At 40.1% G+C, this 14,684-nt stretch overlaps 1 protein-coding gene across 4 annotated transcripts in view; it reads right to left on the bottom strand.

Moving 5' to 3' along the window:
• Positions 1–2,900: 2,900 nt before the first annotated feature.
• Positions 2,901–14,684, bottom strand: part of PDE8B (phosphodiesterase 8B) — a 74,003-nt gene continuing 62,219 nt past the window's right edge. For 2 of the 4 annotated variants that reach the window (XM_027671596.1, XM_027671598.1), the window contains exons 13-22: positions 14,228–14,307; positions 12,855–13,019; positions 12,037–12,082; positions 11,479–11,614; positions 10,106–10,304; positions 8,990–9,207; positions 7,918–8,053; positions 5,563–5,730; positions 3,869–3,998; positions 2,901–3,339 (exon numbers count right to left, since the gene is read on the bottom strand). In XM_027671596.1, the coding sequence (XP_027527397.1) occupies positions 3,224–3,339; positions 3,869–3,998; positions 5,563–5,730; positions 7,918–8,053; positions 8,990–9,207; positions 10,106–10,304; positions 11,479–11,614; positions 12,037–12,082; positions 12,855–13,019; positions 14,228–14,307 (1,394 nt within the window). In that variant the 3' untranslated portion in view covers positions 2,901–3,223. The remainder of the gene's footprint in view (positions 3,340–3,868; positions 3,999–5,562; positions 5,731–7,917; positions 8,054–8,989; positions 9,208–10,105; positions 10,305–11,478; positions 11,615–12,036; positions 12,083–12,854; positions 13,020–14,227; positions 14,308–14,684) is intronic. The other 2 variants (XM_027671597.1, XM_027671599.1) reach the window with 1 other exon arrangement.

The raw sequence follows: 14,684 nt of genomic DNA, 5'->3' as shown, positions 1-14,684 counted from the left end.
CTGTATTTTTTTCCTACCTTAGTCAACTAATTACCTATAGGTGATCTTATTTTGAGTAGAGAATTCAAAATAACTTATTTCAAAACCACAAAACAGATGGGGAAATTGTTAAACTGCTGCCTTCTTTCAATTCAGGAAGGTTAAATCAGTGTTAAAACTTGAACTGCATGTTCTTTGCTCTGATTGGCTCTTCTTTTGACCAGGCTAAGAAAAGCATTTGGATTACACCTGAGGATAACATACTTCTGGTTTTATGGTATTGAACTGGAGAGAGAAAGGCATGTTAAGTCTGCATTGTTTCAGCTTGTCTTTGTTGCATTTTTGGCTTCCCCAGCACAAGCTGGGGAGATGGAGTTTTATTTTGGCTCTTTGCCTTGTTTCAATTGAGAACTGTTCAGTTGTTTATAAAGTGTGTGTTTACACATTGTTACTAAACCTTTAAAGTGAAAGCTTATAAAAATTAGATTATTTGGAGAGAATACTGCTATCATCAATTGTAGCTAGAGAGAAGAAAGCTCATATTTTTATTATCTCTTATACCATGAGAACAACTATTTCCTTTTTACGTGACTGCTTTTAAGTGAATACCTGGTAGGAAAACAGACCTATTTAAACAGTTCTAGTCACAAAACTCACTGTGCAATTTACAGGGATGTAATTAATCCTTAAATAGTCCTACATGCATGTATAAATATTTATATCTATCAAAAGTGCCATTGTTCTCAGATACACTCCATTGGCAATAGATCTCCCAAGGGTCTCTTCCTTTAAAGATGGTTGAGTTGAAAGTATTGAGTTCTTTGTTTTACAAATGAACTTTGAGCATAACAGTGAACATAGTAACAGTATACTGTCCCATTCCTCTGTTAAATGAGAGTTTGTCACTTGCTGTTGGGAGGTGCAGTGAGCAGAATTATGGTGACCAGATGAGAATGTTTACTTCTTACGTTGTTTTAAACTTTTTTCCACCTTGCGGTAACACAGAATTCCATATGTTCACACCATAAAAGTAAATATCAGACCTACTCTTAATACTTTTACAACTCTGAGGTGACTGTTTTACACATCTGGGCACTGACTATAGCATGAAACAAGCAGCTGTTAGTCACTGAACTAGTCTAGGAGATCTGACACAACTGGCAGATGACGATTAATCTGTGCTGATTTATTTCGCTCCTAAAGAGGACCTAGCTCCACAGAGATTGCTCTTTTTTTATTTAGTCTGACTCTGGGAAGAAACACGTGATCTTGCAACAAATATATTGATTCCACATTAACACCTTGGCCTCAGTTCTTGTTCACAAGTTGAACTTTATTTTTTAGATTCCTTCCACTGTTCACATTTTTTTTCTTGTGACAGAAGTGTGACAAAAATTATGAATTGAAATGTTTTACATGGATGTGGTCTTACAGTGTTGCTGTATTTAACAACTTAAGCTTTGAATCTTAGGAAATTCTTTTCTCTAATGCAAGCTGCAGTGAGCATTCAGTTATCAGAATAGTTAAGGTACAACCACTGAGAGCACTAGTTCTAAATAAAGGAATGGAAAAAGCAAACAGTTTACAGTATTAGAAAACAGAGGTTCAACTAATCGGAATAAAAATCCATTGAAGAATGTTGCCATAGATAATAGGAAGGAATGAAGAAACACGCTTCACCAGAAACACAGTTCTTCAAGTATACACAACGCAGCATTTTAATACACAGCAACCTGCCTTAGCTATGACAAAAGTAAGGATCTGTTACAATTCTAACAAAAATATAGCTTATATACATTTCTCTGCACATACATTTTATGAATGTTTCCTTTTGTTTCAGAACTTGGTACAAAACATACAAAAAAGGTTGGCACATTATGTAAGCTACCTGCAGTAAACAGCATTGTTGCTATGTTACCACAGCAGTCTAAATGCTATTTGCCTTTTTTTTTTTCTTTTTCCAGTTTGATTCTTAATACAGCATAGGGGGAGTGGACTGCTTCTTCAACTGCAGCCACAGCTTTGACAGTCTTGCCTGAAGCCTGGAGTGCACAGTGTTAAAAATCAGCAGTTCTGCTCATATTTATTAACTGAATAATCTGAGAATAATCTAAAATTTGAAGTCATGTTCTGCCTGTGATTAAAATGAGATGTACAAAAATATGCATTTGTGCTTTGAAAGCCTTAGCATAAATTTCATATCTTAAAACTAATGAAAACTATGTTTGATTTCTAACTTATTTACATATTTTGAAGTACTTTTTACATCACAAAACAAACCATCATTTTATTAGGAGGATAAAGCAGTAAAAATTATAATGCTGTTATAAATTATAACCTGGAAATTTTTTTAAAAAGCAACAGGTTCATCCTAGAAGTAAGTAGCACAATATATGAACATATCATAAAATTTAGATCAGTTTAATAAAAGTGATGACCATGCGTACAAACTCCACTTTATAAAAAAAGGATGGTGATCAAGTGCCACAATAGTTTTCGTGTAAAATGTGATGAAATCTTGCATGATAATGTCTGTAAGATGGCAGAGAACCATGTGGATGGCACCAGCTATAGACAACATGCTTATTTTCCTTCATTATATGATCAATTTTAGGGGACGTTGACTCCTACCAAGATTTTATATGGAAAAGAAAGAACAGGTGGTGCTCTGAGAGAGAATCTCTGTAACAAGAAGGTTGATTTAAAAGGTGCCAGGTTTGGGTTTTTTACTATATCCAGTTTGAGGTTTTATTGTTCTACTGTGCATATTCTTTTTAGAAGTATGGTTCAGAGAGCTGAAGAACATTGATAGAATTGGAAGAAATTTATACGAGATAAGTGGGAAATTTTTATGCTTATTTGTCACGCTATTATCACTCTCCTGGTGACTACATTGCCCTTCTGTCTGAGAAACAGTTGTGTGAAGTGTTAGTGAATACAGTTGTATCAACTACAAGATTCAACAAGTGCATATTCAGTATTAGAAATTAGTTTCAGAAGTACATTTGCTGCCACAAAATATTATTTCCAAAGAGCACTTAGTCGTCTGTGGATTATATAGCCTCATTGAAAAACATTTTTCTGTAGAATTCAGAGAAGCTTAAAAATTATGCGTGAAATATTTCCTTCTTGTTACGTAGTCTTAATTCACTGGAAAGGTAATATCATCCCCTTTGTAGCCAAGAGTCCGTAAGTGATTCACAGTGAAACTGGTAGAGCAAGAGGTCTTTTTTTTGATTTTGTGTCAGTTGTTGTTTTCTGATGGAAGCCTCAGACTCTTGCACTTTAAATCATCCAGTGTTTTCCAGTGTTTATAGTTATTAGCCAAGTGTTGCATCAAAACAGGCAGATGTGCAAATGCTGAAAGAACAGGAGAAACAGTTGTACTATGTATACAGAATGGGCAGAAGAACAGCCCAACTTGTCTGAAATTGGCATTCTCCTACTTCTTTTGTGCCTTCAGCTCCTTAAACTAATACTAAAAGGGGAAAGATTTTTTAAGTGTGTTTCTCTTTCAAGAAAATCCCTTTCTTAATACAGGATGACTTTATTAAATTATGCTAACATGCAACCACATTGGTCTTAGCTTCTGCTGCTCAGAAGAAATACATTGCTAAAGGAAAAAAAAACCGTAGATGAGAAAAAGCTTATTTTTAAGCCATTACTCTTCCTCTACATAGGTTGCCTGGTAAGTGCTCAACTTTATAAAGCGTGTGTTTTGTGCAGTGAAACGGGCTTCAGCAGTATCACTGCACAATATCCTGTGCTGTACTGCTTATATACAGGTACCGACCCTCAAAAAAGTGGAGGCCAGTTTGAGATGAGTCATTTTGGTCTGTAGGAATATCTGCTTCAGACCAAGGAAGAAAAAGGAAGCAGAAGTACTTACCATCCCACGCATCAAACATATCTGTTATAAAATAATCAATGAAGGAAATCTGCGACTTGGGGATGCTGCAGGTGTTTCTGTCAAATACTGGCATTACAACAGGCAGACCCTGTCTCTTCTCTTCATCAGTCTAAGAAGACAAAAGTCCAGTTAGCCACTAAAGCTTTGCTGACTTCCATGCTGGAGTAGCAAAGCTCAGGGGATTAAATGAATTGCAGTAGGAGATTTGACACAAACCTTAGAACACCTGAGGTGAACTGCCTCAATTTCATGTGCATTATTTCATCTGGAACAGGGACTGAAATCAACATCCCTTCCCTTTCACAAGTACTCTTATTTTTGTAGTTCTGTGATTGCACTTAGCTCCAGCAAGACAGAACGCTCTAATCAGGTGATTAGGGTACACCAGCTAAAAAATGGAAAATGGGGTTGCAGAGTCCTTTAGCAGAGGACTTGTCTCTCCATTTTTCCACATCTCTACTGGCTATTTCAAACCATTTGTCTTTTAAGTAAGAAGAGGCTGTTGCCGAGGCTACTTTCTCTGCTGGTATCAAGATGAATGGAAGTAAAGGTATGCCCTTTAGCTCTGTGTCCGCAACTGAAACAGGGCTGGTTTTGTTGCACTCAGTATGGTGGAGGATCAAATCACTTCAACTCTTTCTTAGAACTAAATTACAAACAAAAAAGAAGTCCCATTTTAAGCTGTATGGGCAGCACCTATGCTGGAATTAGCAGCAGAGCAGTCCTCAAAATTAGCAGATGAGGTGAATGAACAGCAGAACAGTTCTGAGCACCTCACATTGCTGCATGTAGGCTAGTGCCTAAGCTGGGCAATTTAAAGCTAGCTTACGACACCTTGACTGCTAGGGAGATGCAGCCTAAGAGATCCTTGATCTTACTTAGGACATGACAGAATTTATTCACTGTGATTAAAATGAAATTCAAACATGCCCTAAGTACTTGCTACAATTTTCTTTTAGTAATAACTATCAGATGTATGATCTGAATTTGGATGGTAGGCATGCCCACTTTTCTGTCTTTCCACTCATTGCTGCTGATTTCTGTACCATTAGTGGCAAAAAAAAGCTAAGATTTTTATCAATTGGTCAAATAAAGAACTAAAAGAGTATTTCACTTTCAGGAAGCTGGTACATTTCTGTCAGAAAAAAATGAACGTGAAGAAGTGAACTTGAGCTTTCAGTTCTGTCTGGAGAGATCCCACGCCATAAGTATTTACACTGAGTATTTACACTCATCTGCCTACACTGACAATAGTTCAGGTCCTACCTTAGAAGAGAAAGGGCCATCCCAGTGGTTCAGCTGAGGACTGCATCAGACATGGATCTTCATGCTTCTTCATTGGGATTAGAAGCTAAAATGGTGACAGTCTTGAATTTCAGCCAATTAAATTGACTAAGACTAATCAAATAATTTTGTTTTGGCCAGATAAAGAAAGTTGAAAATGTAAAACTTCCTTTTCACCATTCTGTACAATGAGCTTCATGGTGAGCAAACGAGCTAACTGCCTGGTGTGAATTCTTCTGCATGAAACTGATGGGCCAGTTCTGGCTGGGAATAAAAAAAACCCATGTCTGGACTCTGGTCACACCAAGCAGACCCTGTGTGGAACAGCAGACCAGCTGATGTGCATTTTCTTATATAATATAATGGTCAAATCATAAAAGTATACGTACCTGTGCGAAATACTCCTCTGAAATCCTCCCTGCCCATTCAATACACAGCTCTAGAGGCCGACATGGATTTGCTACATCTGCACATTTAATCATCATGCGCTTGATCAGTGTCTGGTTGTCTGGAAAATTCTTTATATTGGCTGTACATTCAGTGTCGCTGCCTTCACTCTGTAAAGGAGAGATGATTACAGGGACCAGGGGCCACATCCCCTGCTGCCAGGAGTGAGGGTGTCATTATCAGCTCTACTGCACTTGGGCAATAAGCAGGCACCCAGTCTGCCGCTTTCTAATGTCATGCAGAGCACCAGGAATTTGGAGAAGAAAGTGATGTCTGAGAACTACAGCCTTGCTAAGTAACTAATTGTAACCCCAGTACATATTACAGTTGTGAAGATTCTGAGAATTAATAGCTAAGTTTGTAAAATAAAGAGCTATAGGCTCTTTATCAGGTAGGAAGTCACTTTCTCTGCATCCCAGACTTGTCCTCTTGGAAGAGGACCATGATAGCAGATGCATCCACCAACTGCTAGCTCATAAATGATCCTCAGTGCTGAGTGTTTAAATTTGAGGGTGATGATTTTAGGGGACTGCTTCACTTACGGCAGTTTCTGGAGTTAGATTTTCATTCCTAAATGAGAAAACTGAGGCAGGCACAGGGGGCTGAACTGACTTGCACAACTGACATTACTTTTATATGCAGAAAAGCAGAGCTCTGACATTCAGTTCCAGCACATTTACACATAAAACTGCCTTCTTTATGCCAGACTTTGAACCCTCAGCCTGGAATCATCTCTGGTTTTAGTTATGAGCAAGGGTGCAGTCTTAGGTAATCTATGAGATTAACAGTAAGAAAACACAGGGGCAGCAGACTGACTGCAGAAAGTCTCTACTTGGTAGACAGTAAAATATTAAATTGCTTACTGACTGCTCTGGAGAGCAGGTGGAGGTGACAAGGTAGTTGTTACAAGTCCACTGTGGCATCATATTCCGAGTCTTCAATAGTTTAGAAAGGCACAGGTATATTATGTTCCTTGTGGAGTAATAAAAAGCCTACACCTCAGCTCATCATGGCATTAACGCTGTTCTCAAAATATTTGTGTGATTATGTTCTCCCTTCGCTGCTAAATTCAACTCCTGAGTCAAAATCTGAACATAAGTACTTTTTACCACAGCAACTAAATTCATGTCGCTGTGGTTTATGGAGAGATATTTTGCAGTGACTTTTGCCAGTTCAGGCATTAATCTTCTAACTTTATGTTTAGCAGTTAATTCTTTTTCAGCATGGATAGCCCAGCAAAGAGCTGCCAAATTAACCCTGCACCTTAACTACTGTTCAAGACAAAAATAGAAAGAGCCACTGTTAATAGTAAAGAACAACCTAATACTGGGGGGAAACAACCAGTCTGTAGTACAAGTGGTTCTGGGCTGCACTTTTATTGTGAGGTAAGTTCAGCAGCATTTGTGATTTCCAGCTCAAACTGTTGGGAGAGTGGAGCTCAGCAGTTCCTAGAAGTAGTTCAGTTCAACTGACATAATGCTGTCTCTAAAGTCATAAACCCTACCAGTCCTGACTGATTTCTGTACCCTTGACACCCTACAGTGCAAAAAGTCCAGTTACAGATAACTACCAGAAGTGACTTCTATTTATTTTTAGTATCATTGACTTTCAATTTTGTCTGATTTTTTTTTTCAGTTTCCAACAAAGCACTATTTTCACTAAGGTGGGCTAATGTAGTCTTTCCTCAGGTAACACTGCTCTGGAGAACTCTGTCAGGCCCTGAATGCTCAGCCTTTGAAGGCAACAAGAGAAGGTAAGAGGGGCATGGGAGAGTCAAAGGCAGCTTATGAAACATACCCTGGCTGGAGCATTAGGTTGTGTAACTGACAGGAATAAAGGCCTGGACATCTCTTGGTACAGTCAGGAGTGGAGAGGTCTCAGGAAGGTATTCTTCAGGCCTTGAAGGCTCCAGATTACACAGACCCAAAACCATCAAGGTAGGTTCCTCAGTTACAACCCTAGGCTCAGGCAAATCCCACTGTTTGGAGACAGGACCAAGTGCCAACCTGGCTTCATGCACAGAATTTTCCATGTAAAACAACACCCACCTGCATATTTTCTGAATACAAGATGGCTTTGAAGACAAAGCTTATAAATGAAATGTTTAAATGAGCTAAGGACAGAGCCAGACATAGAAAACAAGAAACACTTTGATGTGTGAGGTCACAAATCTGATTGTGTCATTTTGGGCATTACCACAACACAAATTAATCAAGGTGAATGAAAATGATACTTTAAGTTGTCTTGGAAGAACCTAACTGAAATGCCTGAGGGTGTAAAGTCCCCCAAGCACTTACGTGTGGGCTGGTCTCCTCAAGTGCCATGGGCTTGTTGATACTGTTCACAAATTTGTTCACATGCTCAAAGTGCTTCGTCATCTCTGTTGCCAAAACCATATCGATAATGGCCTGGCGCAATGTCCGATAGCGATTTCTAGGAAAGAAAAAGAGTTCCTGCTCACAAGCCTGCCAGACATAGCTCTGTCCTTTCCTCATACCTGCCTAGACAGTGCTGCAAAATGCTGCCCAAGGGCTCAGCATGTGAGCTTGCACCTTCAGAGACAGGAACAGTCTAGGGATGGAAGAATGGACTAGATCGTTCCTCTCTGGGTTCCTCCAGCTCTGTTATTTTTGCCTGATGAAAATCAATCCCCTGAGGTTAGTAAAAATTTACAACTCAGTTTCATAATGCCATAACACTAAGACAAGTTGTCCAGGAATGGCACCAACACATCCATGTGACTGTATGCTAGCTTGGAACATAAAGCTCAGGTTTTTCAAAAACAATACTGTTTGGGGTCAGGCTCTTTCAGATCTCTTTCCCTCTCACCTTGTCCCTGCAAAAGCTAGGCTCATGCAATGGAATTCCCAGGCTACAGCATGCCACAGGGAGCCTCCAGATCTGGCAGAGCTTCGTGTTGGTCTGCCACTACCTGTTCTGCCCCATGTGAATGCAGTAGTGCTTGGAAGCATAGGACCTTGTGCAGACACAGCATGCAGCATCTAGGTGCTGGGGTGGGAAAATATTCCACAGAAAAATAATTTCTAGGCTCCTGCAACCAAAAGGCCGTGGGCCAAAATGCAGTCTTGGAAGTTGTCAACTGGACCATGTTAATGTAATCCATAAAAGATTATTTAACATCTCTATAAGATTCCAAAAATTACAAATTGGAAGATGGGGGTGGTGAAGGGAGAAATGAAAGCCTTTTTAAAAATCATGTCTACATGGGATTCTGGAAGAGGTTAAATATTAATATCTGTATGTAAACTATATGTTCTTGTTTAGAAGGTAGGCTCTCAATCTGCCCCAAACTAAAACTGCCAAACAAGCAATCCACACACGGCCACTCCTCTTCGCCAGAAGACACACCTATCAATATTCTTGAAAATGTTGCATTTGCTGTCTTTAGTTGTAAGCTGAAACGCCAGTGCTGTGTGATGACTCTCTAATACAGCTGTATCATTGTAAAGGACAGCTAATTCACTGCCTGCATTGCACAGGAAAGAGTTGGTCCGTCCAGGGTGGTCTACATCATGAATGGTGGCAGCTATTAATGCAGCTACCTCATCTAAATGGTCCAGACTTCCCTACAGGAAGAGAGAAAAATTATGATGTGGCACAAAAATTACGGTAAATATTTTCTGATCGTTTCTAGGTACCCTTGATTACGCAAACAAGCTTCAGTGTAAGGATCCTACCTCCTTGCAATCATTTTCCACTCACTGTGCCCACAGATTAACTACTACAAAACTCACTCCCACCCCTACCCATATACTCTTTTCTTTAAATAAGCTTTTTACTATGCTGTCACCTAAGCAATATCTTTGCATAAAATTCTCTAATGGATAGATCATCTAGAGATTCCCTCTGTGTGTGCTTGCCTGAATGCATCTGTACTGTCTCTGCCTCTACACACCTTTTATCTTAGAATACAGTGGGACAGACTGTTTCAGTTGGAAGTGACCTACAACAATCATTAGCCCAACTGCCTGACCACTTCGGGGCTGACCAAAAGTTAAAGCATGTTGTTGCCCAAATGCCTTAAAATGCTGACAGGCTCAGGGCATCAACCACCTTTCTATGAAGCCTGTGACCACTCAGTAAAGAAATGCTTCCTAACGTCCAATCTGAACCTCCCCAGGCACAGCTTTGTACCATTCCCACTCATTCTATCATTGGGAGAATAGCTCACACTTCCCTCTCCAAAGCTTTTGCAAAACTTTATTAAGAGCTGTTCCTAACCAAGACAGAGAAAAGAGCCAGGTTCCTTCCCCACCCCCATTATTGCTACTTAAAAAAGTTACTTTGTATAAACAGACTTTAGAGAAACTGTATAGGCTTGCTGGCTTCACAGGAAGACTTCAAGGGCAGAGAGAGTTTATGAAGCCAGGGCGATTATTTAAACATGTGACTTTTGGATGACACACATAAAATGGTAAACACACTGAAATCCTAGCCCAGAGGACTCCTAGGTGAGGGTTCTACCTTAACTCTCTCCTTGCCAAGGAAGAAGGCGGTAGCATGCAGGACATCTGCTGCATGTGTGGAGTTGTGGTAGGAGTTGGAGGAATGGTAGTTGGCTTCAATGACCTGCAGCCATGCCCGCAGCGTTACTTCTGAGCAGTTTAAAAATTCAGAGACCCCAAACCGGGCAAAAACTTTTAAGCCCAAATACACTAATGGCCTGAAAAACAATAGAAGAAAAAAGCACTGTTGTAAAATAGGAACTTGTGTTGTTCTAAAAGCAATATATTTGATGAAGGAAACAACAAGACCTTAAAAAGGGTGGGGAATGTTAAACCTTTTTAAATTGCACATCTACAGCCTCTCAAAAGCCTGGCCAAGGTTACAAATTAGTGTATCTACCATCCTTTTAGACATTATTTTAATATGTTTTGTGGAAATGGTGTAATTCCATTAGAGTTTGAACAATTCCTGTGGCTTCAGAAAAAACATCTTAAAAGCCCAGGTCTTTTGTGCTTTTAGTATCTGTCAATCAAACAAAAATACATTTATTTTTTCCCTGAGGAGGAAAAGCAGTCTTTGAACACGACATGGAGACATCCCAAAGACTAAGAAGCTATAAGACAAAAAAAGGTCAAATATCAAATGTAAACTGCTGTGTGTGTATATGTGTGTGTGTGTGTAATGATGGGCAGTCCATGTGTGAAACAGTAAACCTCTAATCTTTTTGGTTCTTAAATCCAGATCCACTCTGGGTTATCATTTACACTGCATTGCCTGTGAGAGAGTCCATCAGTCATATTTCTCACTCATACAAGATGATCTGCAGAGCCTCTGAGCTGAGAAAGGCATAATCAAAACCCAGCATCTGCAGATTAAATCCAGGCAGATTCCTAAAATGGCCATTTTCTGCAAAGAGAGTACAAAAGACTGGATAGTCTCTGATTCTTTGTGTCTTGGAATGAAAACCACTTTTCTCTGTGGATGACATGATTATTTTTGCAGTCTGCATGACCTCAAAACTACTGATGTCTCTTGATCATATCACTGGTTTATCCTCCATTCCATTTTTTTAATCCCTATAATCAAAAGCCACAGTTGCCTCAGACCTTCCCAAATCATAGGATGATTTAGGTGAGGGAGGGAAGAGGCTTGCTTTTTCCAGCATGACCATTTTTACATGAGCAGGAAAAAGAGGCATCTGCAGGACATCTAGCATGTAGCAACATCAGACTATGCCAAACAGTGTCACCTGGACAGAGTGGACATAAGTGAAGCAAAAACAGCTGTCACAGATTTACTATGTCTTGCTTCAGTTTTTCCAGAGCAAAGCGCTCTCTGCTACAGCTCGTCAACAGCCTTTCTCTGGCCACCCAGGGCAAGGATTCCAGTACCTTTTATTTGTAACAGCCTCCAACTCAAAAATATTGAAGTCCCAGCTTTCCTCATTATCTAGGAGCTGTGCAATACAGGGTGGAACATCACTGATGGTGTTTGGCACCGGAAGGTGACTGTGGCTCAGGTTCATATCTGTTGAAATGGAATTTGGGAATCAACACATTTCTGGATTATTCCCCCTATACTACTGCAACCCCCTGCAGAATTCCATTTATAAAACAACTCTTTTTCAAGAAAAACAACCTTTTCCTTACATGAAAAAGTCTGTAAATGCCTATAATATAAAAGGTTTATTACGTTTGAACATTAACCAAAAAGATCAGTGAACATTTCTTTGAGTGACAATTTTTTCGCTAACATCTCAAAATGCCTTATTTTAGTTATTTGAACCTGCTTCAACTCCAAAATGGAGGCAATCTAGCACTTGTTCTGCAGTCATTTAGCCAACCATTTCCAAAGGCATATATGCCACTGCAAATAAGCCCGAAGCTCTATGTCAGCAGCATTGACAAAGGAAGTCACACATGCAAAGGAAGTTTAAAACGGTGGCTTACTCTTAGAAAACACATACTCATTTCCTGACAGTCTTCTCAAGCCATCCTGGAAAAAAAACCAAGTTTATCATAAGTTTTAGGCAGAGTGACCATGCATCACTAGTTGCAAAAACACTACATGCATTTTCTCTTTAGCTACTATTCCTGGGTACTAAAACCATTATAAGCACCATCCTTGTTTTAAGATTTTTCAAAACAGACATGAAAGGATCCCAAGAAGACGGGTATGAGATCTCCAGAAAGGATATTATTAACTATACAGTGTATTGCCCTCTTTGATCCTTTCTTTGGCACCTGCAGGATTTCATCATTCAAATTAGCCACTATAATTTATTTTTCATTTTCTTTATATTATTTTGGTAGGAATTAGCTCAGTGTACATTAAAAATGAGTAAATCCTTGATGAAATATAGACAGTCTGTCTCTTGCTGCTGTTACAGGACCAAAGTGAGAACCTGATTAAAGCAACCTCACTCATACACTGGACCAGCTGTAGAGCAATCCCTCTAATCCCATCTAAGCTTCTAGAGTTTCTAAAAGGTATCTCCTTCAGTATCTCCTGAGACAAATCACACTGGATGATACAGTTTCTAGTGGCAACTGTGTTCACTTATACGTGAGGATGAATGTACCCAATGGACTGAGATGTGGCCATATCTTACTACATATTAGTGCCTACTGCTGATAAAGAGGTCGAAATCCTAAAGTGAAATGGTGATGAATCCCCTTCCCATTGCTTGGGACATTTTAGCACAGCAGAGCACTGAAGGGTTGTATAGGACACTTACAGTAGTAACTTCATCATCAATTTTACTCACAGTCATCAGACCTCCAACAAGATCACTTGTGTGAGGATCTTCATCTTTGGTACCTAGCTGAGGGGAGTAAAGCTCTGTTGTCCGCAGGATTTCCAGAACTCTGTCCAAGGCCTCTGCTACTGTGATTGGGCTGTTTTCCTGGGCAGCATTAATTATGTTAATAACCTGAAAGCAGATTAAGGAGGCAGGCAAAGAAAAGTGAATGACACTTTTTTCTTTTCTTATTGCAAACTCTTTATTCTTGACTTGATTATGCTAATTCTCATTTAGCAAATGGAGTGCAATTCTCCCAACCCTTGAAGTACAACTCTGAAAATGTAAATTTGTGCTCAGATTTCCTGGTATCCATCTACTGTTTTTAACTGTCAGACTCCTGGGAAGTGAAAGCAGAAGGGTGTGAAATATCTGAAATAGTTGCAAGTGGGTCGACCAAAAACTAGCAGTGTCCCAGTCCTTCAGCATATCCAGTTCTGCTCTGAAGCAATCATTCAATCCCTAGAGGAAAACCCAAACAAACAAGTAAATTTCTGGATGTGACTCAGATATCCTGATATAGCATGTAAAGCTTTAGTTTTCTCCATGAAAAATAAAGGGCATAGAGCAGAAAGAGCTTGGCTGTAGAAGAAGAGGATGGCTGTTTGAACCCCACCTTGTGCCTCAGCCACAATCTGGGAGTGCAGCAATGACACGGCAGCAGCAAGGGCTGCTCCTGGCTCTGCCAGGACTGAGCAGAAGAAAGCCCCAGTGCTGTCTTCTCCAGCAATCAGGGGCTGTTGCAAGGGCACTACAGGCCTCCCTCTGCAAGTATGACTGAGGATACGGAAAAGTTCTTACAGTCACAGTGGTATTGGGAAGTAAGAGCTTGATGAGAGCAAGAAAAGATGGGGAGAGAGTTAAAAATGAGGGTGGGAGATACCTGGCACCCTGGCATGACTATGCAGCTGGTTTGCAACAGGGTTTTGTGTAACACAGTGAACAAAAGACTGCAGGAAAGCGGGGGAGACAGAACATGGTACAGGTGCTCCCTCCTCTGCATGCTGTCTTATAAATATCAATAGCAAGAGCAAAGGTGAGACTGGAAGCACATCCTCCTATGCATACACAGCCCAACAGAACAGTGTCCCCTTCCTGCTAGCAGCAGTGCATCTAACAAGGGCACACTTTCCCCCTTTTTCATATTCTTTCTTATGACTAGGATTTGGAATGCAATGATGAGATGTAGAAAGTAGTATGGATTAAAAAAGTTATTTATATTATACTGTTAAATACAAAGTGCAGGAAACCTCTGGTTGTCTGTTCACCAACTACATACTTCCCTATGAGAGCAACTCCAGACTCTTGAGATTGTGGAAAAGTCAGTGTTCAGGACTCACCTTTGTGATAGGAGCTTCTATGGTCATTGAGTGAATCCTTGCCATTGAAGAGTACCGTCGGGTCTGTAAACTTGGAGCTGCTGTTCAAAAGAGCCACAGACTAAATCAGATGACAGCATTTAAAGAGCAGAAGGCTGGGGAACAGCACAACAGAATCCAGTCTCATGTCCCACTTCTGTATTTCCTCCTGCAGGTTCTTACTTTACTGTTTCATTTCTTGCTCTGTCGTTGACCTCCTTGGCAGCACCCCTTACTTTTACTATCAGATTTTCCATGCGTCCTTCACTTTGGAATGAAGCTGTACCTATTATGCTTCATGCCCAGTACCTGCCAGTTGCTCTTTGATTGCAGTGGGTCTCTGTCAGACATGGCTCCTCCTGTGAGTGTGTGTGTAAGTCCCTCATCTTGGTGATACAACTGGTCTCATAAAACCCATTCCTGCTCCCCATAAGCTGTC

Source organism: Neopelma chrysocephalum, unplaced genomic scaffold, assembly GCF_003984885.1.
Source record: "Neopelma chrysocephalum unplaced genomic scaffold, ASM398488v2 Primary Assembly neopelma1_97102, whole genome shotgun sequence".
NCBI classification, from domain to species: Eukaryota; Metazoa; Chordata; class Aves; order Passeriformes; family Pipridae; genus Neopelma; species Neopelma chrysocephalum.
This window is presented reverse-complemented; position numbering and strand designations above follow the sequence as displayed.